Source organism: Hippocampus guttulatus, chromosome 6, assembly GCF_054856545.1.
Source record: "Hippocampus guttulatus isolate MCC_2025c chromosome 6, RoL_Hgut_1.0, whole genome shotgun sequence".
Lineage (NCBI taxonomy): Eukaryota > Metazoa > Chordata > Actinopteri > Syngnathiformes > Syngnathidae > Hippocampus > Hippocampus guttulatus.
The window spans coordinates 22,454,206-22,477,085 of NC_141266.1; the positions used below are offsets into that span (position 1 = coordinate 22,454,206).

At 42.4% G+C, this 22,880-nt stretch overlaps 2 protein-coding genes across 7 annotated transcripts in view; both read right to left on the reverse strand.

Annotated features, from left to right (window-relative positions):
- Positions 1–406: 406 nt before the first annotated feature.
- On the reverse strand, positions 407–3,646 carry cd79a (CD79a molecule, immunoglobulin-associated alpha). Its single transcript, XM_086113767.1, has 5 exons — positions 3,512–3,646; positions 2,544–2,876; positions 1,349–1,464; positions 1,203–1,265; positions 407–682 (listed from the first exon to the last, which is right to left on the reverse strand). The coding sequence occupies exons 1-5, from the start codon at positions 3,555–3,557 to the stop codon at positions 590–592; spliced, it is 651 nt and encodes a 216-aa protein (XP_085969893.1). The 5' UTR covers positions 3,558–3,646; the 3' UTR covers positions 407–589.
- Positions 3,647–4,275: 629 nt separating this feature from the next.
- Positions 4,276–22,880, reverse strand: part of arhgef1 (Rho guanine nucleotide exchange factor (GEF) 1) — a 32,706-nt gene continuing 14,101 nt past the window's right edge. For 2 of the 6 annotated variants that reach the window (XM_086113200.1, XM_086113202.1), the window contains exons 4-30: positions 22,285–22,327; positions 21,971–22,217; positions 18,792–18,821; positions 17,344–17,455; positions 17,188–17,263; positions 17,078–17,107; positions 15,705–15,914; positions 15,467–15,608; positions 14,170–14,181; positions 12,928–13,071; positions 12,328–12,521; positions 11,947–12,093; positions 11,780–11,862; positions 11,210–11,335; positions 11,017–11,131; positions 10,739–10,839; positions 10,591–10,665; positions 10,084–10,159; positions 9,801–9,968; positions 9,457–9,544; positions 8,801–8,905; positions 8,571–8,623; positions 8,346–8,489; positions 8,181–8,282; positions 7,242–7,411; positions 6,894–6,998; positions 4,276–6,469 (exon numbers count right to left, since the gene is read on the reverse strand). In XM_086113200.1, the coding sequence (XP_085969326.1) occupies positions 6,924–6,998; positions 7,242–7,411; positions 8,181–8,282; positions 8,346–8,489; positions 8,571–8,623; positions 8,801–8,905; positions 9,457–9,544; positions 9,801–9,968; positions 10,084–10,159; positions 10,591–10,665; positions 10,739–10,839; positions 11,017–11,131; positions 11,210–11,335; positions 11,780–11,862; positions 11,947–12,093; positions 12,328–12,521; positions 12,928–13,071; positions 14,170–14,181; positions 15,467–15,608; positions 15,705–15,914; positions 17,078–17,107; positions 17,188–17,263; positions 17,344–17,455; positions 18,792–18,821; positions 21,971–22,217; positions 22,285–22,327 (2,868 nt within the window). In that variant the 3' untranslated portion in view covers positions 4,276–6,469; positions 6,894–6,923. Of the gene's footprint in view, positions 6,470–6,492; positions 6,560–6,893; positions 6,999–7,241; positions 7,412–8,180; positions 8,283–8,345; positions 8,490–8,570; positions 8,624–8,800; positions 8,906–9,456; positions 9,545–9,800; positions 9,969–10,083; positions 10,160–10,590; positions 10,666–10,738; positions 10,840–11,016; positions 11,132–11,209; positions 11,336–11,779; positions 11,863–11,946; positions 12,094–12,327; positions 12,522–12,927; positions 13,072–14,169; positions 14,182–15,466; positions 15,609–15,704; positions 15,915–17,077; positions 17,108–17,187; positions 17,264–17,343; positions 17,456–18,791; positions 18,822–18,889; positions 19,215–21,970; positions 22,218–22,284; positions 22,328–22,880 lie in introns of those variants that run through there. The other 4 variants (XM_086113201.1, XM_086113203.1, XM_086113205.1 and 1 more) reach the window with 4 other exon arrangements.

The window sequence follows — 22,880 nt, forward strand, 5'->3', positions numbered from 1 at the left end:
GTAAAAATCAATGACATTTAAAAAAATAATACAATTCAAAATGGATTAAAATGAGCTAATAAAAATTTAAATCGCTTTAAAATACAGCATTTTCAAGAATAAAGAAAAATAAGTCAAAATAAACTCGGCTAAAAGTAAAACATGAAAATAAAAATGATTAAAAATGATAAATTGGTGATAATGAATTTTTTTTAATGAATTAAAACAAATACAACAAAGAGACTATTAGATATTTTTTTTAGAAAATCATGAACAAAAAAGAAATTCATAATACAAAGGGTGGCCTCAAGCAGGGACGGGCAACCTATACAGGCATTTACGGCCCGGTGTGCAATTCTAAAAAGACATCCAAACCCTCAGCATAACTGCCACAAAGATCCTCAACCCCCCCCCCCCCCCCCCAAACTCAAATGCTCATGAAGTACAAATCACAAACTAGAGATGCGAACACTAAATTGTTGGATACAAAAAGCTATGCATGCCATTACAAATCTATTGGCTATGCAAACATCAGATGCACTTTAATAAACAAGGACTCCAATTTCTGTCCCTCCCCGCCTCCCCTCTAATTTCATTTCTTCTGTTCCAGTCATGGGCTTTCCAGCTGGATTTCCTCATGCAAATTGGCAACCAGATCCTGGTAGAGGCTCGCTGCCTTGTCACAGTCATCCAGATTGAGGCCCTGTGGATGAAAGTCAACATCGAGTAATCATCATATTCAACAAAATATGTACAGATTTGGAAAACACTTGTCAAGGCCTTTACTAAGGCATGTCACATAATATGTTTTTTTGGCAAACTGATTTTTCACCTTGCTGGAAGTTAACTTTGACCTAATGTAATCACCATGAATGCCACAAAAAAACAAAACCAAAAAAAAAGAGTGGGAGTGACTGCCACTCTTCTCCATACATGTCCACTCTGTGGTACAAATACAAATATTCATGTTGGACATTGATGTGACCTTGACTTTTTCCACCCTTTCCTTGGCACTTAGACCTGCATATATATATATATATATATATATATATATATATATATATATATATATATATGATATTATATGATATATGATATTACAGAAGCTATACAATTAGTATCAAGTGTGTCTGTGCTGGTTTACAACCAGCACCGTTGTGCCTTGTTCGCCACTTTTGCTTCCTGCTTGGAGCTTGGGCCAGTAACGAACTCATCATTCCAACCTGATAGATGTTCTCCTCTTCCCTCTTTGCCTTCTTTTGCTTTAGTGCTTGGAGTTGCTTTGACTGAGAGAAGGGGAAAAAAAGTCACAATTGGTGCTTTATCTGTTGGAAATTATTGGTGTCGCTAAATTCGTAACCAATCTGACTTTGCAGAGGAGTGTGGCCGAAGGCACCAGGACGCACAGAAATAGTAAAATTCCCTCGGCCATTAGGATGCTGTCTTTGGTCTTTTCGCTGAGGTTTATCGTCTTCTTCAGCGGCTCTGGACACACACAAACATTTGGGCAAATTTCAAGGTATTTCAGCATTTATCCCGTAAAATGGATTCGTTTAGGTAGAATCATCCTGGCAATTCCGGATATTGCCAGCATATACACAGAGAAACGGTGCAAAAATGCCACCAGCGTCACCAGAGAGAGGCTACTGAGACTCTCAGGTTTACTTGAAATTGCTTGATTACACAAGTGAACCATTTAGAGTGGAAAACAAAGTCTACGATATGAACGGCATGAATGGACAATCAGACTGTTAGGTAATGCTTATGGCATAATCCGCCGTAGATTGTTTCACATCAGCAGCTAATGAGATTAGGACAAAAAGCTGCATTTTCACCACGAGAAGGACCTCCACTTAGCACACTTGCAGCCTCCACAGAAATGAGCGAGAGTGATTTTAATGAGCGCATGGTGCAGAGTGCAGATTAGCTAGACAAGCAAATACGGATGCTAACACTGACACAACAACGCGGAGTGACTTTAACAGGATTTATGGCTTATGAGGTGTTAGCACTACTTAGCATGCCTTTGACTCCCATCTTTGCACGCCACCTCACTCGGAGAGGACTGAAGAGGACTTGACATTCATTAACTTTCAGCAAAACCTAAACTGCCCTTTAATTTTATTGACAATAAAGTTGTATTCAATTCAATTCAATTCAATAATGCTCCCCGTTTTCATTCTTCTTTCAAATTTACACCGTCAAACAAAACGGTGTGTCCAAACCATCTTGTGGTCGTCCATAGAATTACACCCTGAACACAATTCCTGGACAGTGAACATGGAACCTGTAGGAGGGCAGAATACTGTACATACATATTGCAGTCTGTGTACATACATGTGCCTTTGAGAGGCGGGGCTTGGCAAGGTACCGTGTGACATCGAGTCTGCGTGAGTGTTTGGGTATGAGCTGTGGCCAACAGCAGCTGCTACATGAGCGTGCTCAATGTGTGTTTTACAGGTCGACTGGCTTTCAAATGGCTGAAAATTACAATGGTCAAGGCATTCCACTAAGCAAATACATATAAAAAAGATCAAATCAAAAGGAAAAATGTGTTTTCTTACTGTAAACCTGCAGGTAGGTGCCTGGCGTGATGATGGTGGTGTCGTTGAACCAACATCTGTACAGGCCCGTGTCGGCCACTTTCACCTCACCAAAGGTCAAGGTCCCGCAGGTGACCCCGGCGTACGTTCTGAAGCCCGACCTCACTCGGTCTGACGTAGGCACCAACAGCGGTACGGCAGTGCCATTGTCGGTCTGGCGGTGCACGAGCCACATGGTTTGGAGGGAGGCTGTGCCGGTCCGGTAGCAGCACTCCAGCACGGCCCGATGGGACAAGTGGACCCTCAGCCAAGGCCTGTCCACCTCCAAGGATACCTTCACCTCGATGGAGACCACTAACACAGAAGGTACACTTAAACTGATAAATCTGCAAATAGAGCTTTCCCACAGGAAGTAACTTTCATTATCTTATTTCAGAGATGCAATAAAAAAGTGGAAATACTGTACCAATAAAGAAAATATCAATCAATATTTTTTTATTTACAATACTGTACATTCAGTTAATAAAATTAGTAATTTGAAAAGTACATGTCAAATGATACTTTTATTGTAAAATTTTATATACAGTAAATTAACGTGTATACACAAAATTGTTGCCATTTTACTATTTTGTTTTAGTATTTAAAAAGGATGAATACTATCAGGAAAAAATGTTTACATAAAGCAGCTTTGCATGTATTTTTAAATGAATGCAACAAATTTTTCAAGACTTGATTATGTAAATGAGTTGACTCGCATGACCATATATGGTCAAACACTTGGCAGCAGGTCACTGAAGTGGAACAAGGCGAAATATAATGTAAAAAAAAAAAAAAAAGCAAAAAACAAAAACACAACTAATTTACCAAGAATCGATTTTAAACTATAAATTGACCTTTACGTGATTGTTCGATCTTTACGTTTACCACCGCTACTTTTATTTTACATACCTATTTTCAAAATGTTATTAAAACAAAGTGATGGGACTTACCTGCTATGCAGCCAATGATAAAAAAAATGCTGTGGACTGTGGCCATCGTGATGATGTAAGATCTTGGATGATTACACGGTGAAGAGAAACAACTCCTCTTTGTTGTTGTAACAAAATGATCTGTCTATTTGTTCTGACAGGATTTACGCTTCAGTGACCCTGAAACATTTGCATAAAAGTCCCAACTGCTATAAAAAAAAACACAAAAGGAACAGAATGAAAACAAAGACTAGAACTATTTGAACTTAATGCCAACTGCTAGCATGATATCCGTTTTCAAATGGGAACTGAAAAAAGGCTAACATTTGTATGTTAGCCTTTTTTCACCTGGTATGTTGACATAAAAAAATGAACTGGTTAAATGCTAACAAGTCGATAGTTTAACATTGAGAAAAATAGAGTGCTAACATTCTTCAGTCGGATTCTATTTCAAATTAGAACTGATAAAAACCTAACATGCTACCAGTTGGTACACTAGCATACTGTGCGATAATAAATATAAAACATGTGCTTAGGATATAGGCCAATAAAGGATTAAATCTGGGGGGTTTGTCCTTGAGTTGTGTGTTCACAGTGATTAATTAACATAAATATTTTTCCAAGGTGAAAAATTCTTCAAGCAGCATTCTGGAACAGATTGTGTTCATAAGAATTTCGAACTACTCCAACTTTGTCAAGAGAAAATCTTTATCTGCTGAATCATGAAAACAAAACAAAGTGCTGGCTCCCAAGTCATTGGTATAAAACAATAAAAATAAAAAAGAGACACTTATTTCCCCAATTTATTAAAAAAAAAACTACGTACCACATTTGTTTTCCTTAAAGTGTACATCATTTAAACAGCCTCAGTAAAATCAAACCCCAAAATACACAGTATACTTCTTGCATAGTCATCACGTATAAGAGACAAATATGGTACATTCTGGAAATATAATACAAATTGCGAGCTCTAAATTCTCATTGTTTGGCCAATTTCAAGACTCTATAGAAATGGTAACATGTATTATGTGAAGCCCCCACCCCCTCCCCCCATCTAACAATACAATCATAGTACGTTTTCGACCTCAAGTGTTTGGCACATCCAAATCAAATTCATACGTCATACGATCAAGGTCTTCTCCAGTCTGCGTTTGGACTGCGTCACAATTTGCCGCCAAAACAGATTTTACATTGGGCACCTTTCTGCTCTATTTTGGGTTTCTTTCAAATACATTCGAAATAAGTACTCTGTTTATTTGCGGGGCAGGCACCACGTGGAGAATTTTAAAAAAAAGTGTACATGAAATAGGAGCATCATTTTTGCCTCTTTGGTCCTGCATTGCTTGAGAAAATCACCAATGTAAATGGTGTTGAAGACTCATGTCAGTCATCTGCAAGTGTAGCAGCGCTGAGCCCTCCGGTTTTACCATTGTGGACTTAGCCTATTCCCAAAAATAGCGGCCCAGCCTTCTGTGGAATTACGATGCCGTGTTTGGAAGATGGCATTGATGAACTTTATGTCTACATTCGTTATGTAAATGAAGGTTTATTTGTCAGACGTGCAGCAAACAAACCGTCACAATTTCTACTACTAAAATTAGCTTTAAAGAACGTGTTTGCATAAGTCTCCACACTTTGATTTATCAGTTTTGGTAGATGCTGCTGTTTTTGGTTAGCAGCGGAGTTGAAATGGTTGTTTATATTTGGTCCGTACAGGCATTTATTTTTCTTCTGTGATTACTGGTAAGCGTCACATTTGATCAGCTTTAATACTGCACGAGTCTGTAGTAACACGCGACACTACCGTTTCTTTCCCTGAGGGAGGCATTCATTTTCCCGTAAGCGACACCGGTCGATCTATTGGAAGGTGTGACCACAATTTGAGAAAATATGGTATTGCGTAACTTTCCGATCCTACTCTGACATCGTCCACTGTTCTGATAACAACTATTATCGACTTGCATCTTCTTCACTCAAACCAAACTCCTGACACGTATTTACTCCGTTGCATTTGTTCTACTTCCTATGTTAGCTTTCACGTCTACGTCAACGCTCTCGGTTGGGCCCAGCGCTGCCTCGAGTCCACTCGGGGCAAAAACCAAAAAGGAATAAATAACAGTCAACACAAAGAAGATCTCCATTATTAACAGCTTTGTTGGGTGAGCCCTATTTCTTAAAGACAGTGACGTTTGTTACGATCAGAAGCCTCCGGAAAAATCAACAACCCCACACATCCACACGCGCCTTTTACTCGCCATCACTTTCAACGCTAAGAATAAAAGATGTGCATTTTCGTTGTACTTTGGCAAAGAAATAACACCGTGCAGCTTTTTGTAACAACGGCTTCCTAAGGCAACTTGCATGTTTTCTTTTATTATTTTTTTTTGGGGGGGGAGGGGGGAGGGGGGAGTATGAGTGATTTCTTGTGATTCATGATTGACTCGACTTGATTCCTTCAGCGGTGAATATGTGAGGATCAAGCACCTTTTGAGGCAAGAAAAAGGATTGATTCTGTCGCTTGTTTTTGGAACCTCTCTGCAAATAAACACTCAAAAGAGGTCTTATATTTTTGGCTCTTTCAAATCCGTGCAACGCGACACAATGTTACGTTGCACTACGCTAGGCAGCATAATGCTATAAGCCACGCAATGTTGCAAAATGTAACATGCCGTAATGTTCCGTAACAGAACGCTAACACCGCGCTTTGTAATGTTACGGAGCACAGCGCTACGCAAATCAGCGGAACGCTGCGCTGCATAACAGTTGGCGATGCAACATCATGCTACAATGTAGCGTACACAAGCACACACATCCCACAGCACTGGCCGCAAAAGCCATTTTCCTCCCCTCGCTCAGCTTCCAGCAAATATCCAGGACATATCCGAGCATTTTCTTTGCGAAGGGAAGGCTTGCGGACGTTTTCGGAAAAGCTTCTTGCACTCCAAATCAGCACCAGTTAAAAAAAAAAAAAAAAAAAGTCTAAACAGAAGAAGAGACAAGGATTCATCATTCAACGCTTCATTTGAAGGCATCACAGTTACGTAGGAGCAGATGTTCTACACGCTGCACCTTTAGAGAACAATTAAAATAACACCATTAGAAAATTATAAGAAAACCTTTATTAGTTAAAATAAATTGATTTCCACAAACATCAGAGTTTGACCACAACGTTATACTGTATATATAGATATATATCTATATATAGATGATCATAGCGAAATGTAAATGGATGCACATGTGTAACAGGGATATGTTTAATAGAACGAGAATTGCAAAAAAAAATAAAAAATAAAAAAATAAAGGGCGCTGCTGCAGCCTACTTTACATCCAAACCAGGCTACTTCCTGTCACTTCACTGTTAGCGCCAAATATGGGCATGCTTGTGCCGTTCGAATTGTCTCACCTAATGGCCAGCAGGTGGCGTGATGGCATCTTAGGCAAAGTCACCGCCCTCCAACGAGAACTTGGACAAAGCCTCCTGTAGCCCGTGATGTTCCTCTTCCACCGTCTACGAGGCACAAAAACAAATCAATAGCACCTTCCTTCAGAGGCACAAACCCACTCACACAACGCAACCTCTTACATCCTCTTTCTCACACCTCGACCGCCAATCCACCCAAGTCCAATTTCACCAGGCAATTTTCAGTGGCGTAATAACGGCCAGCGTTTTAATGCTTTTTTTTTTTCCCCGCTCCTGTCAGCCACTTTGCTATAATTGTGAGCCTAGATGGTATTTTTCTCCCCAAATCACCTGGAGTTTCTTGATTTGCTGCTCCAGGCTGGCGAGCCTCCGGCACACTTCTACCGTCCTCTCCGGGGACAACACCAGGCTGGCAGTCTCCGAGGGAAGGCTCTCCGTGTCCCCCTTGGAGCCGAAGCCTTCTTTCTCCTCCTCGGGGCCGCGCTCCGCCAGCTGGCATTCTTCAAAGTAAACCGAAGCTCAATTAGCACCGGGAAAATCGCAGTGGTTCTCAAAATCTTTCCACTTAGCTCTCAAAAGGCACTAACCACCATCATCACAAACTTCAAAATACGCCCAGTAAAATGAGACAAAGGCTGAATTCACCAAAATTATGATTCATACTATTTTAAGTCAAACATTGTTTAGTGCACAAGTTCAATAAAAACTGCACCTAAAGAAAAGTTTATCGCAGACCCAACCGCAAGAACTGATAATCCATGATACAGAGTGACCACACAAAAAAGTGACGTTTGACTCCTCCCACATACTTTAAATACAATACACTTATTAAAAACACACTTTAAACATTACAAATGTATTTGAATTTAAAAAAAAAAAAAACGTCTACAGTACAGTGCAAAGCGTGTGCATGTGCCTTTAAGAGGCAGAGCCTGATGCCATTGCATGTGATTGTCTGGAATGTGAGCCGTTTCTACGTGAGTGTGCTCATTGTGACTATACCTCTCCTTGCCCATAATAGAGAATTTTTCCCCCACTTGCTTGAAGCATGAAATCACGATACAGGAATGTGTAATATTTTACGTGCTAATTTATTCATTATTACTCTCTTTTTATAAAGTGCAATTTTAGAGACTGCTATTTTTACTCATTAAAAAAAAACAAAACCAAACAATGATGGGAGTCTGAAACTCATTAATGGCCTTTTCATTCGTTTCAATGGTGAAAGATGACTTGCTATATCCCTATCTCAAGGCACCAAAAAAATACCTGTTGATTGACAGCTGTCCATTTCTAGACTGGGCTCCTCCCCATTTTCTCCATCCTCCAAAAGGCTGATGCTCCCAACCAGCAGCCTCTTCAGCAGCATGACTAAAACACGAGGGGGCTTGTTAAGTGAGGATGTCACGGCCACGTGGGACGCCGAAGACTCACCTTCGTCCAGGGCGTTGGCGGCTATCTTCTCCTGATCGCTGTTGGAGTGTCCGAGGAGGTCGAAGCCTTTGTCAGACAGGAAGTCGATCAGCAAGTGCCGGGGATCGGATGACTTGTCGTCGCTCAAGCTGTCCTTATCGCGATCTGCACACACACCATTTGAACTGCGAGTTACCGAGTGAACAATGCCAATATGGGCGGGTGGACTATCAATCTGTGTCTCACCAGCGTTACTCTTCAAACCGCCATTTTCTGTGGGGCTCTGAGGGGCGCTCAGCCTGAGACACACACACACACACACACACACACACACACACACACACACGAGTCATAATCTGGGGTGCATACACATGGACTTGGAAACACAAGTACACATTGATACACACACACACAGACACGCACGGATGCAGATCAATGTAGACAATGCACACGTACGCACACATGCACACACTCACCCAGAAGGATTAAATCCGGCTCCACTTCCAGGAGGGAGGGTGATCCTCATGGGTGCTCCACTCCTCTTCAGATCATCTACTGCTGATTTGATCACATTGGTCCAACTGCGCGCGCACACACACACAGGCATATTAAGTGAACACACCAAGATAACACACCCATATTAAGATAAGAAAACCTTTATTAGTCTCGCAATGGAGAAATTCCCAATTAACAGCAGCAAAGTTATGAAAGGAAGAAGTAGAACAACAAAATATAGGAGCTGCTGGAAAGGCAGACACTCTCGCGGCGCCATTTTGAAGTCAAAATAACAAAAATAACACAACACATAGGACACAGACAGTCGTGCATTCTTCACCACTTTTCTGCATACACTTTGTTGTCTGAAGCAGTTATAGATGAAAGAGGAGAGGATCAAAGTGTCCTTTCACCAGTGGATGAGAGACATCATGCTGAAAATGTGCACACGTCTGCTACAAGCTAAATTTTGAAAGCAAACACGAAGCTGTAGCGTCCATTGACGAAAAGAGATTAGTTCACTAGGCATATTAAGTGAACACCCACACACAAAAAAAAGCCAACTGTGAATAATTTACAATGGTGATAGTTTGACCCAGCAACAGATTTATTTTTCTGCCCATCAAAAGACACTCACAGTTTCCTCTCGCCCACGGACTGAGCTACCAGCTCGTAGATCTGCGCGCCGCTGTCCCAGGTGAAGATTACGTAGAAGGCCTTTAAATCTGCAACCACCATCGCCGTGTTACAAGTGAGATGTACTATTTATTTTATTTTTTATTCTAGAACATTCATTCAAATATTTTCAGTCGTTTCTTTTGTTTAATTTTTTTTTTTAATTCTGAGAACAGATTTTATATTTTTTCCTTTAAAAAAAGACAGTTATTTTTCTTTTTACCCCCGCCAAATTGCTGAAACCTTTTGACAATTGATTATTATTCTTCTGCTTTATCTGTTCATGTATGCGTGTGTGAGACTAACCGGTGGCCACCTCGCGCAGGAAAACCGAGTCGAGCTTGATGATGGGGCTGAGCATCTGCTTGCCCTCCTGCACGGCGATGATGCTCTTGCTCTGGCACTTGAGCACCATCTTGTCGTCCTGCCTCTGCAGGAGCACCAGCAGGTCGCCCAGCAGCACGCACTGCACCTCTGAAGGGGACACACGACACAGCCGTCATGTGCCTTTTGCTTTTTCTTTGGCCACACTCACAATTTTGGAGTCAGGAGGATGATCCCCCCCCCCCGTGTCTTGTGTGTTACTCACCGACAGCCTTCTCCTTGGTGACCTTCCAAGTGAGGGGGCCTTCATACAGCATCTTCTTCTGCGTCAGGTCTATGTTCTAAGGGGGGGGGGAACAAGGGGGTGGTGGTGAGACGGTCAAACATCTTGGGAAACAGTAACAACAATGATTAAAATAGAAAGCTGCAGGCAGTGATGAAGGACGGACCCCCGCAAACACGCACACATAAAAATACATGCTCTCACCACATGCTATGATAGACATTTCTGATACACACGGATGGATTTTCACATACATCAACACAAACGGATATTCACGTGGACACGCAGACACGGTCACACACGCCGACCTACATAGCCGACCTACAACCAGGGCTGGCGATGGGTCTAACTTACACAGAGATGAGGATAATCACACATGGACACAAACCCATGGAACTACACATTAAAAAAAAATAACTACACATGCACGCGCATACACATTTCCAGTCGCCAGGTGGTGTTGCAGGTGCCGAGAACGTGGCCGCGTACCTTGTATTCCGTATAGAGCTCATTACTGGGCTTGAGTCCTGAAGTGTCCAATCGCCGCTGGTAGTCCTTGAGCGTCTGCGCAGAACAGGTTTGAGCGTAAGTAAGCTAAACTTGATGAGTGACTCGGTAACCGCGTCGAATGACTCACCAGAAAATTCTCCATGTCTTTGACCTCCTCGTTGACGTGGTTGAGGATCTTTCGGCAGCACTCGGCGCTCTGATGGACGCGCTCCTTCTCACCGGGATCCTCTGCCATGCACAACAACAATCAACGCAAGCGAAGAGAAAGCGCTCAACCGCACACGCCATGGAGAGGCTACAAGAAGGCACTTTTGCCAAGCAATTTCTCCCCTGGAGGTCCCCTGAAATCCTACGCATGAATGCTAGTTTGATTTGCTATGCACATGCGCGCGCGCACACACACACCTGTGTTCTTAGCGATGTTTTCCAGGAGCAGCGGATACTTGGTGAGCCTCTGCATCTCGATGGGAATGATGTCCTTCAGCTGCAGCCTCCGACACTGTGGCTTGCTCTCCGCCTCCTGTCGTCACCACGGCAGCCCTTTAGCCTCACTCCCAAGATGGCCGCCAGCCGTCGCGCTCGTGAACGTGAGCCGTACCTGGATGAAGGCATTGAAGCGAGCCTCTTTCTTCTGCCTGCTTTTAATCTGGTCCAGCGCCCAGGACTGGTGACTGCAGAAGCGGGCCGTCAGCTTCTGGAACCATTCCCCTTCCGTGCCCTCAAACTTAAATGCCCCAAAAAAAAAAAAAAAATTATATACAATATATATCATATAAATATGTTACATTCATCATCCATTTTAAAGACAGCATGATTTGCAGTCAACTAAGCATCGTCATCAGTAAGGTCACCGATGACAATGCTTGCTTGTTGTAAGGTGTCCTTGAGTTCTTAGAAAGGCGTCCACAAATAAAATGTATTATTATTATTAAAGTATCAGTTCATAGTATTGGTGCATTTTTAAGTCAAAGAAAAAATTACCACTATGTGTATGATTAAATATTTGTGCGGACAAATCAACAATTTACTACCCATTGAAGCACATAATACTCTAAATTTCGTGACTTTCAGATAACACTGAAAAAGAGTGCTTTTTAACTAACAGACTCCATGTAAAATTAAATAAAAGTTTGTAGGGAGGTGACAAAATAAATAAATGAGGTCTCACTCTGTTGAGAACAGTGGTGCTGATAGATTTGACGATAAAATTATCCTCCAGACGAAGTTTCTTCAGGTTCTCGTAGAGGTGATCTGGACAAAGAGGACAAGAGCGTTTGAACTCAAGCCGGTGCCTCCCACTTCCGCTTCCTCTCAAAATAAACTAAAATTGCTCACAGTGCATTTCGATGATCTCGTCCAGATTGGGGAAGATGGCTGACAGCTCGGTGGAGGTGAGGAGCTCCTCTCGCTCCAGAGGCTTGGAGAAGACCATCTGGAGGACGCTTAGCATGCGCACGTGGGCGTGCTCTGTGGCGAACAACTCTGCGAGAAGAAATCGGAGTATGAAATACTGTCAAAACAGAAGCAGCTTCTGACACCAATTTCCTTGGATTTCCCCACAGTGAACTCCCATTTATCGCAGGGACATTTTCCTGACCCACCCGTGATAATCTGCAATCTGGACCATACAAAACAACAGTTGTGAAATTTGTTCGACCACTCCCACATGCTTTGTACACAAGACACTATTGTCCGCTGTACTGGAAAGCGTCTCACCGTTGATGACCTCCTGCCTCTTGGTCTCCTTTTTGCTTAGGCTGGACAGCACCTCTGGGGAGGCCAGCTCCTTCCAGTTGGGCGGCTCCTGCTCGAACTCCAGCAGGCGCGGCTCCATCTCCTCGAGTTGGGGGGCGGGGCTAGCGGGCGACGACCCGGAGCCCTCCGAAACAGCTGTTGTCGCTCCTTCATTGCTGGCCCAAAACGCATCACCAAGTCAACCATCACACATTTTTCACACACAATTTGGAAATGTTCAAATCATCCCAAGCGGTTTCAACTTTATAATTTTTGTCCCAACCCCCCGCAAAAAAAGATCTTCCAATTTAAAAAAACAAAACCACTGTATTTATTCTTGTCCAAAACTTCTGGGGGAAGAAAAAAAAAGTTCAACTTGTCTCTTTTGTAGAAAAGTTTTTCTTCAACCCTTCTTAGACCGAAAAAAATATTTTTTATCCTCATAATTTCTGAAACATTGTTAAGCTTTCTGAAACGTTTTTAAACATTTCTGATGTGATTTTTCTTGTTATCCCAAAGAATGCAAGTGAATGATACTTATTTGAATGCAGGCTTCTGTCCATCCCTGCTGTGCAATCTTACAAATGGGAGCCGAGCGTGGCCGCGGCTGACAGCGGCTGCAGGTCCACGTCGCTACGAGAGCGCGACTGTTTGGCCCGGGAAGAGCCGCGACGGCGTGACGGCTGGCGGGCCACGCGAGCGCTCTCGCTACGCGCGACCTTCTTACTGTCGATGTGATGGGAGGGGGGTGGACGCAAGTGGACAAGAGGATGGGGAAAAAGACGGGGAACGAGGATGTCAAGATGTGGACGGGAAAATACAGGCAGAGAAATTATAAAGAGCAGCAAAGTGACATGTAGGCAGTAAGGAAAGACATAAGAAATGGCAGAGGAATGAAAAATATGATGTTAGACAATTCCACGTTCAGGCCATGTTTCATTTTGGCCAATGAAATGCATGCCTTGCCAACTCACAGTAAAACGTTGATCCATTCAACATAAAATTCAACGCAATACTTCCAAATACTTTTCATCCTGAATTGCATGAAATACCATGTACATTCATATACATTAAAAATACAAATTAAAAAAAATCTGAAAACATAATTTTTGCCTTTTTTAAAAATGTGATAATTTTTTATCATGTTTCTGGAATATTGTTCTGTCCAATATTTTTTTCATCGAATTTGTAAACATGATGTCGTTATTATTAATTTTTTTCCCGAACATAATTACTTTTTTTTGTCATCCAATAAAAATAAATAGCATTTGCTAACAAATCTGATCCCTATCCCCTGACAATAGCAGGGGTCTACTATACTTTTTTAAAATTTAATGTATATGGTTTTTTTTTTACATGTATTTTGTTTTTATTCTCACAAAATACTCAAGTTTTTCCAGAATCAATTTAACTTTCTTTTCTAAAAATTGGAAATATTTCTATTTAGAATTTTTAAAATATTGAAATAAATGCAACTATTTAAGGCTCTCAAACCATTTGGAGCAAAATGTTTTTTCAAGATGAGAGAAACACATCACAAATTTCAGAGATACATGCTTCTCAATGGATGTGATAATATGCTTAATATGCTAATATCCAAATCTCATAGCGGGATAATTTAGTTCCACAAAGCATGCAAAAAAAAAAAAAAAAAAAAAAAAAAAAGTATCATCAATTCGCCATATCTGGACCCAATAATCAGGTTAATTCTAGGAAAACAATACTTAACTTGCGCTTGTGCTACTTAGTGTGTGTGTGTGTGTGTGTGTGTGTGTGTGTGTGTGTGTAGTGAAGCATTGTCCATGCCTCAGTCAAGGCGCCCACCTTGTCCTGCGTCTGTAAAAACACGGGACACCACACCGTTAACACCTCAACTAATCACACTTGCGACAAGTGCCGACTCCACGCGCTGCAAATACGGCTTGCTAGCGACAAACGCAATGCACACACACGCACAACGGAGACGAGTGTCAACGGGGCTGCATCCGCCCAGACATGCAGACATCTTCAACAGGCAAACAAAATAAGCAGGCGACAACAAACTCCACACAAAAGTGTGGAGTTCATACTTTGCTTAGTCTCTTATGGAATTAACGTACAGAGGAATCACTACGGTACAATTTTTCCGATTGATAATCCAATTTTTCCTTCACAGTCATTAATATGGGCCTTAAGGTGAATCGCAGAAATCTGTGTGCGATTTGTCTGCATGCTATATAAAATATTTTTAATATACTGTGTATATATATATATATTTTTAAAGCTGGGGGTGGGCAAGCATTAGATTTGTAGCTGTTGCGTTTCAGCAACAAAAATGGTTGTTTTCCACTTTGTGTTCAGTGTCAAGGTCCAATAAGTGAATCACATGCTTACTACTGATTGATCTTGTTTTGGTTCTGAATGAGGAGATGGGTTTCAGCAGTTGCTCAGTGGAGGGGAGGAGCTATCCTAGCCGGATACGCAACCCCCCCCAAAAAAAACGATTAGCCTTCTCTCGTTTGACAGAACGCCTTGACGCAGCAGTTGTTCAAAATGACTACATTATATAAACAATGTAGAATCGCTTGCTTGATTGATTAAATTTTCTGTGTTCAATAAGTTAAAGTGGAAAAAAAAAAAGAATTCAAAGTGGCCCTTTGCATCATTCTATTTTTCTGTATGCAGTCCTCAGAAGAAAACGGTTGGACACCCATTTATCCGACTTCACAAGTTCCACTCTCCATCGAGCAAGAAACAACCAACATCTGCGGTTCGGCTCAAGTCATCCCTTATTTGAGTCCAAACGCAAGAAGCAAATTGCACACACTGCAACAATTCCTGACAACACTGCATCTCTGCACTAAAGGGAATCACAAACAATGCGAAGAAAGCAACCAAAGTGCAAATTCAAACATTAGGAGAAGGCAAGACGAAACAAGAGATTCAAAGGATTAAAGACAGGAGGTGAAAGGCTGGAAGGGACATTGGGGGCGCGCTTTGGTTTATCGACGGAGTGAGGGAGGCGGGCACAGCATGGCAAAAACAAAAAAGCGAGCACACAGCAGGGACAGACATCCTCAGCCTGAGGACCGACGCTTTGGCTGGAGACAGACGCCATTGAGATTCCACGCTCCGTCCTCACCTGTCTTTCTCTGGGTTCTCCTCTATGGGGGTGTCGCTGACCAAGAAGGGCTCCCCGACGCCCAGCGAGGCCCCCGGGCCTATGGGGGAGACGTCAGGCCATTCGGACAAGATGAGCGGCTCCAGACGATTGCTGGGGAGCCCTGGAATGTTTCATATTGCCATCTATTAATAAGCCTTGGATACTGAGCCACATGCTGCTTCACCAGAGACGAATCCCACTCGTGGGACGGACGTACCATCAGGGTGCAGGGCCTCGGGGCTGTTGCTCAGGCTGGCGTTGTTTCCCGAACCGTCGGTGATCTCCACCAATGGCAAGGGGCCGGAGCCGCCGCCCCCAGAGCCGGATCCCAACTTCCTGCCGGGGAGAGCGGGCGCCGTCGGGTCGGCGAAGTTTCCCCGGACGGGCGTTGGACCTTTACGCTCTTGACTCCCTTTCTCCCTGTCCGCTAGAAAACAGTGGAAGAGGGCCAAGTACGACGTTGAGTGAGGTGGCGGGTTAACGACCACCATCATGCACCTTGTTTAGTGAAAACGAGGAATTGGGACGGGGGTTAGTTGATTTTGGGGGTGCGCAACTCAGCCTACAACCAACCAAGCACTCAATCAAGTGAATAAAACCCAGTGTGATTGGGGACATGCAGACATGCTCGTGGGGTCATTAGTAAAGTCTAACTTTTGTCTACAGTGAACCCCCAGGTCATTGTTCGCGCCCCCACTTGATTTGATTTTTCAAGATATCCTATTGTTTTTGTATGCCCATTCACATTAGCCTGTCTACAGCTTTTCACTTTTTATATTTACACTTTCGTTCGATGAAATTGTACGTTTTCAACAATGTTCTTTCAGTCCCGACGTGAGACCAAATTATATGGTGTGGTGTTTGGGGGTGACAGGTGGTGGGATATAATGGGCTTTCAATATTATGTTCAATGTGCCCCCACTGGTCCGTTTTCGTCCATCTCAAGGGACGACCATTTTGGCCTTATATCGCCCTCTGAGGTTGACTAAGCTTCAAGATGGTCTGAGGCTCGCATTGCGAAAATCACATCTCTCCTGTTTTCTGGGTTTGCAAGCGAGCCGGAGGGCATTTTGAAGTCAATTCCAGTCGACAAAACATTTTGCCTGGAAATTGTTTTCTTGCATTGTTTATTTTTCGGGGGGCAAACTTGTTTGTGTTTTTGTAAATGCAAGGATGCCATCAAGATTAATATATACAATGATCCCTTGTTATTTCGCGGTTTGTTTATCGCGGATTCGGTGCATCGCGGATTTTTTCTAACATATTCATAATTTTATTAATTTTTTTCAATATACATGGAGTACAGTACTGTATATGTTGCTCTATGTGACTCGCTGTTGTTTTGCAGCTTCTCCCGGACTGTTTGCGGACTTTACCTGTATATGTTAATTGGTCGCTACTTCGCGGATTTTCGTTTATCGCGGGTGGTTTTGGTCCCCATTAACCGCGATAAACGAGGGATTACTGTATAAGCAATTATACATAAAATAATGTTATCACGAGTGCAACGGTATCCCCCATGATATAAACGGGGGTTCACTGTACAGATAAGGTGGTGAAGTGGGAGCGAGCACTCGGGGCGACTTGTACCTTCGGCTTCCATTTTAGGTTTGACCTCAGCTGTAACAGGAGAGAAACGGTCATTGAAGGAACGGAACGGTTCATTAACGGGGGCCGTGGGCCAAGTCGCAATTACGTACGGTTGCCAGCAATCCAGCTTGGTATCCCGGGGAAGCCGCCCCTGGGCTTGGTCTTTGTGGACTCGTCCTTCTTGTTCTGAGGAAAGAGGACGCAATTAGAAGGAAAAGGAAGGACGCGAATAGTGAAGAGCGAAAAAGGTGCTGGCCTGCCTTTACCTTGACCAGTTTATTGCGGAAGAAGCCCCCTCGGGACTTCTTGCTGTCCACCGCCCTGGTCTTAACCCCCAAGTGCTTCATGAAGTAGGCCACTGCCGAAAAGATGGATTGGCTACAAAACACGCAACATTGAATGCAGTTATCATCACATCTGGAGGGATGGGTTGGATAAGTCGATGGATAGCAGATGGGCGGGTGGGTTTATGCATGGGGGAATTAGAGATTGGGGGGTCGGGTTGGTGGAGGCGTTGATGATGGAGGGGAGGTGGCTTGATGGATCGGTGAGTGAGAAGGTGACAAAACAGTCGGGGTGAAAGGACAAGTGAATGGATGCATGGGTTGATGGATGGATGGATGTGTTGGGTGGTTGGATGGATGGATAGATGATGGATGGGGGGTTGGGTTCTTGGAAGAGTAGATGAACGTGTAGCTTGGTGAATTGATGGCTTGGTGGGTGGAGGAGTTAATGCGCAGGTGTCAAACTCAAGGCCCGGTGGCCAGATCTGGCCCGCCACATCATTTTATGTGGCCCGCAGAAGCAAATTAAGCATGTCAACTTGCATGATGCTTGCGGAAATCTCTACCAAAATTTAAATAAGAGACATATTGTAAACATTGTCTTGGAACCAAATCCCTCATTACAGTAACTTAAACAATAGTTGAATAATCTGTTATTATTTATTTTTATTTGGTTTCAGTCATAACAGCCCTCCGAGGGAAACGGTAACTAAAATGTGGCCCACGATAAAAATGAGTTTGACACCCCTGAGTTAATGGATGAGTGGACTGGTGGCTGGATGGGTGGACGGACAGCTTGGTAGGTGGATGGTTGCCTGGATGGATGCACTAATTGCATTTGGGAAACTTATGCTGTTTGCCAGAATAGGAGGTGTCTGTTCGGGGTACGGTGTTTACAGGGTGGTCGTCTTCATTTTTAAAAATGTTACATTTTTACATACAGCCTATTGAATATTCTTGAGCATTGAGGTAGTTTGCCGAAAGCATGTCACAGACATGTTCATATATCATATTTATTTTTATTATTATTTTCTTTTTTGCTAAAAAAAAAAATTCTGACTATAAGTCATAAGAGCATCAAGTCTTATTCCTGTGTGTACCTCGCACATCTGGATTTAGCCACAGATGTGATGACATTGCTGAGGAGGAGACACGATGACTGAAATTGGAGGAGAAATCGGGAGGGCCCGCATACAATGAAATCATTCTTGTCTCGCATAGAATGTCGTATCAATGCACACAACTTGCGATGCAGCTAAACTCCTTTAAAAAATATTTGATTTTTTTTTTGCATGCATGAGGACATCAAAGGAAGGAATTTGTTTGTGTGTACTCTAGCTGTAATTTGACCTCAGGCAAGTTTAACAACAGCACACAAATCGTCCCCTCCAAAACGACAATGAAGTTCTGGCAAAACATATTCAACTCACCATTTCTCCTCATCCGAGACAATAGTTAGTCTGAAAAGAGAAGAAAATGCAGTTTGTTGAGCTCATTTATTATTATTTATTTTTTCAAGCAGACTCACCTCTTGCTTTTAAGTAGCATGTTTCCTCTCTCGTGTGCGACTGAGTAATAACAACAAAATTTGTCTTTTGGGCCGGTGGAACTTAAAGCGACCGTGCCTGTCGTGATACAAATCAAAGTGTACTGAAGTGTTGTTTTGTTCCCAGCTCAAGCTATTGAACATATTCTAATTTCCAAAAGAAAAAAAAAAAATCAAAAAAGTGACCAATGCATACAAAGCTGCACTGTAATCCGATGAACGAATGCAAAAAAAGGAACTTCAAATGCCAAACGTCGGCTAAATTTTCAGGAAAGCAAAATTGGAGTTAGGTATGTGTCTCGTGTAGGATTGCGAGGTCGGAATGCTGCCGGGGGAGCCCAAACACTATTTAAGCTTTTTTTTTTGGTCCGGCTGATGCAATATGAAGGCAAGACAGCGGAAACACGACACTTGTGTCTTGTTGTCAACACGAAGGGGCGGAGGGGAGGGAGGGAGGGGGGGGGGCTTTCCTTGGGATTTCCCTGCGCAAGCCAATCAAACGCTCGTTGCTGCCGCCAGGAGGTGGGAGAGGGATGAGCGGATGCAAGCGTGCGAGGCAAAACAGACTCGCTTGTCCCGCTATTTTCTGGGAAAATATTTTCGAAATTCAAAGTTGTACATTTTGATGATTAAAGTACAAATTTTCAGAGAATAAATTTGTACATTTTCAAGAAAATTGTAATATATTTTCAAGATTAAATGTCACATTTTCCCCCAGATTAAGGTCTCAATTTTGACAAGAATAAAGCATATTTTGAGGGAAAAAAAAGCATTTTCTAGATTGAGAGTCCTGAAATTATCCCGAGGCTCCAAAATGTTGACTAAATACTTTTCAATAAACGCCTACTCTCCTCTCATTCCGTCACTACCCTTGTGGAAAAAAAAAAAGTCTTGATCCTCCTAAAATGAAGCCTTTTCTCTTTTAGGAGACTGGTGGTTGTTTTCTTTGCTAACACTCTTTTGGAAACGGTGGCCCAGCTTGCTCTGCCTCCCGCTGGCCGCATGCCAGCTCCAGAGTTTTCCTGCCAGCGTGGCACCTCATGTGGCCCGCAGCATGTAACCCCCTCCCATCTTAAATCCACTGTGAAACACGTTTCATCATGTGACCCGCTGATTGCGGTGCAAAAACTTAAGGCAACAGATTAAGGCAAAGTCTGGACTTTCATTTTTGGCTTTGTGCTATTGTTTGTTTTAAATACTATAAAAATGAACGCGGGGTTGTTAATCCAAAGTAGGAGATTTTTTTGCCTCATGAGCAAGTACACGTGCCACTGAAGTGATTCGTTTTTTTCTCTCCATATCAAATCATTTAGTGAGTACAGTGGTACCTTGAGATACGAGTGGCTTGACTCGTTCGGATGATTTTTTTTTGACTCACGAGCGCATATTTAAAAAGGCCTCAAGCTTTTGAATAGCAATTCCGGTTGATATTTAAAGTCGAAATAAACATCCGACAAAGAGAATTAATTTACAACAACCACGTCTTAGCATTTCAGTCCGTTAGCCTAATGCTAATGCTCATCAGCATTTACGTTGCAGTGCTAGAGTTGAACTGCTTTTCAGCATACCCCGTTTATGTTTCCACCGCTATAACGTTCCCATTTCAAAGCCCCGATTTCACGTAATTCATTTTCTATTTGCCGATTTTGCTTACAACAAGCCCCTTTATAACGTAAACTTTGTAATAGCGACCAGATTTTCCCCACAAAATAGTGAAAAGGCCTTTATTACAATTAACCATGGGAAGCTAATTGCCGCTGCGAAATTTAATCTATGCTGCATGTCACACCCTGTTACACTGTCACACTGTTACACCCGCGCTGCAAGAAGGAGAGATACCGACGCTCGTTCCTACCGACTGCTGTCAGGCTGCTGAATAAAAATAACAACAATAATAATAATAATAGTTAAATGATGTGAAAAACAATTGTAAATAGCACTGCGATTTATCCATTTTGTAGTTATATTGCACTTAATTGAACGGTGTTTGTTTGTTTTTTCTTCTTTCTACCCACATTCTTGCTGCTGGAGGCCGTAAATTTCCCCAGTGTGGGACAAATAAAGGATATCTTATGTCATACATAAAGCATATTTGACAACCAAGATGACTTTGATCTTGCTTATGAACAAAATGTACAGCACGAGATTCCCCTCCGTTGCTTATCGATTGATCGACTCACACATGGCGCTCATGGTCTGAAAACATGTCTGGTTAATGGAAGCAAATCTCACATATATTGTTTGACATTTTCATGTTTTTACATCTATAAATGTTCATACTGCATTCTACATCGTAGTTGGCGGCCATTTTATTGGAAATGGATGCAAGGAACTGCCGTGATACCATCCAGATTCGTTATGTCCCTCGAAGTACGTTGTAACGAGGTTTGACTGCATAACCCTTTAAGCAAAGTACTGAACACAAAACGATGCAGCAACAATTGTGGGGTAACGAAAACTGATTTGAACCGGAAAATCAGTTTGTGGGGTAACGAAAACTGATTTGAACCGGAAAATCAGTTTGATTCAAGCAAACGGAATCACGTTTAAAATTGACAATCCTCCATTCGTATCGCCCGACACATATGAATTGGTCTCATATCAGAGACGCACAGTGTCTTGGGTTTTGAAGAGTCTTTACCGTATTGTACATCATGTATCAAATAGTTATCAAATTGTCTTTTATTGGAGAGATGCCCCGAAGCAACATATACAGAAAGAAAATGCCATTACTCAGTCATATATTATGTATTCTCTGTGAAGAAAAAACGAATATTAGTGCTGTACTGATAAGCTGGGAGGAGTTGAAACATCTCAACATACAGTATGATGGGCGCACCAGAAGTAGCAGCACAGTGGCCATTCAGTTGATGCAGTCAAACAACAACTTTTGATTCTTTTTAATTGCAGTTAATTATGCTTACTATGGTGAATTTAGATAAACTACAGTATTAGAGATTGCAATTTTCCCTCTTACTTAAATTACACATGACATTTTTGGGGGGGGGGGGTATTTTTGGGGTATTGCTTTTTTGAAGACTGAAAAGGTTTTGTGGCACTCACTGCGTCTCGGACATCTTGTCCAGCAGGTTCTCGGCGACCGACTTCTCCTTCATTTCCAAGGGGATGCGGTCGGTGGGGTAGTGGCTCTCCACGTCGATCAGCTCCGCCTCATTAGGCGTCATCCCCATCTTGCGCTTTTTCCGGAAGTCCTCCAGCTGCTTGGCCACCTCGGCCGCCTGTTCCAACTGGACCTCGTAGGCAAAGCGTCTTTGGATGTCTTCCGACAGCATGTCCGGGCGCGTCCGGTCTGAGGCGGAGTTGGCACGTTGTGTGCCATATTAAAAAAAAAATTTACACAAATGAGCGCTGCTTACCCAGTTCAGTGGCTATGACAGGAGGTACTGTGACTCTGAGGATCTGCAAAGACAACACAGTTGGCAGTGACTCAACATGACCACAAGGGGTCTCTTCAACACTACAAATGACCCTTGAGTTGTCATTAGGTGAAGGTTGAAGTCCAATCAGGAAAAGAATGGCAGTTGAAAAAAAGAACAAGCCTGGTTTTCTCACGATCCAAACAGGAAGTTGTCAGGTCTCATAGACTAAACGGAGGAGAATATACCGCATGTGCATAGAGGTTAAGCTAACTCTACTGCACTTTAAAGGGGACATGTACTGGAAAATGTCATTTTTTATTGCAAGAATACACACAGTGGTACACTGATTGACAAATTTAATTCGGTCTGTGATTCAGCTCTTAACTCAATTTATTTATTCTCCCCACATTGAAATTAATTGTGTGAATGTCATTAATCCATTCAGAACTATCCCCCGACAAAAAAAAAAAAAAAAAAACACAGATTTTTGCTACATGTTTCAATTAAGAAAATTGTATGACTTAGCAAAGTGACATCATGTCCTCAAATGTGATGTTGTTTTTATAATAGTCTGACATTTTTCATTGTACTTA

Coding starts and splice junctions, on each gene's coding strand:
- cd79a (XM_086113767.1), bottom strand. CDS start 3,557: ATGGCCACAGTCCACAGCATTTTTTTTATCATTGGCTGCATAGCAG. Junction 1,465..2,543: donor CACCTACCTGCAGGTTTACA/GTAAGAAAACAC, acceptor GTGTGTGTCCAG/AGCCGCTGAAGAAGACGATA. Junction 683..1,202: donor AAGAGGAGAACATCTATCAG/GTTGGAATGATG, acceptor TTTCATCCACAG/GGCCTCAATCTGGATGACTG.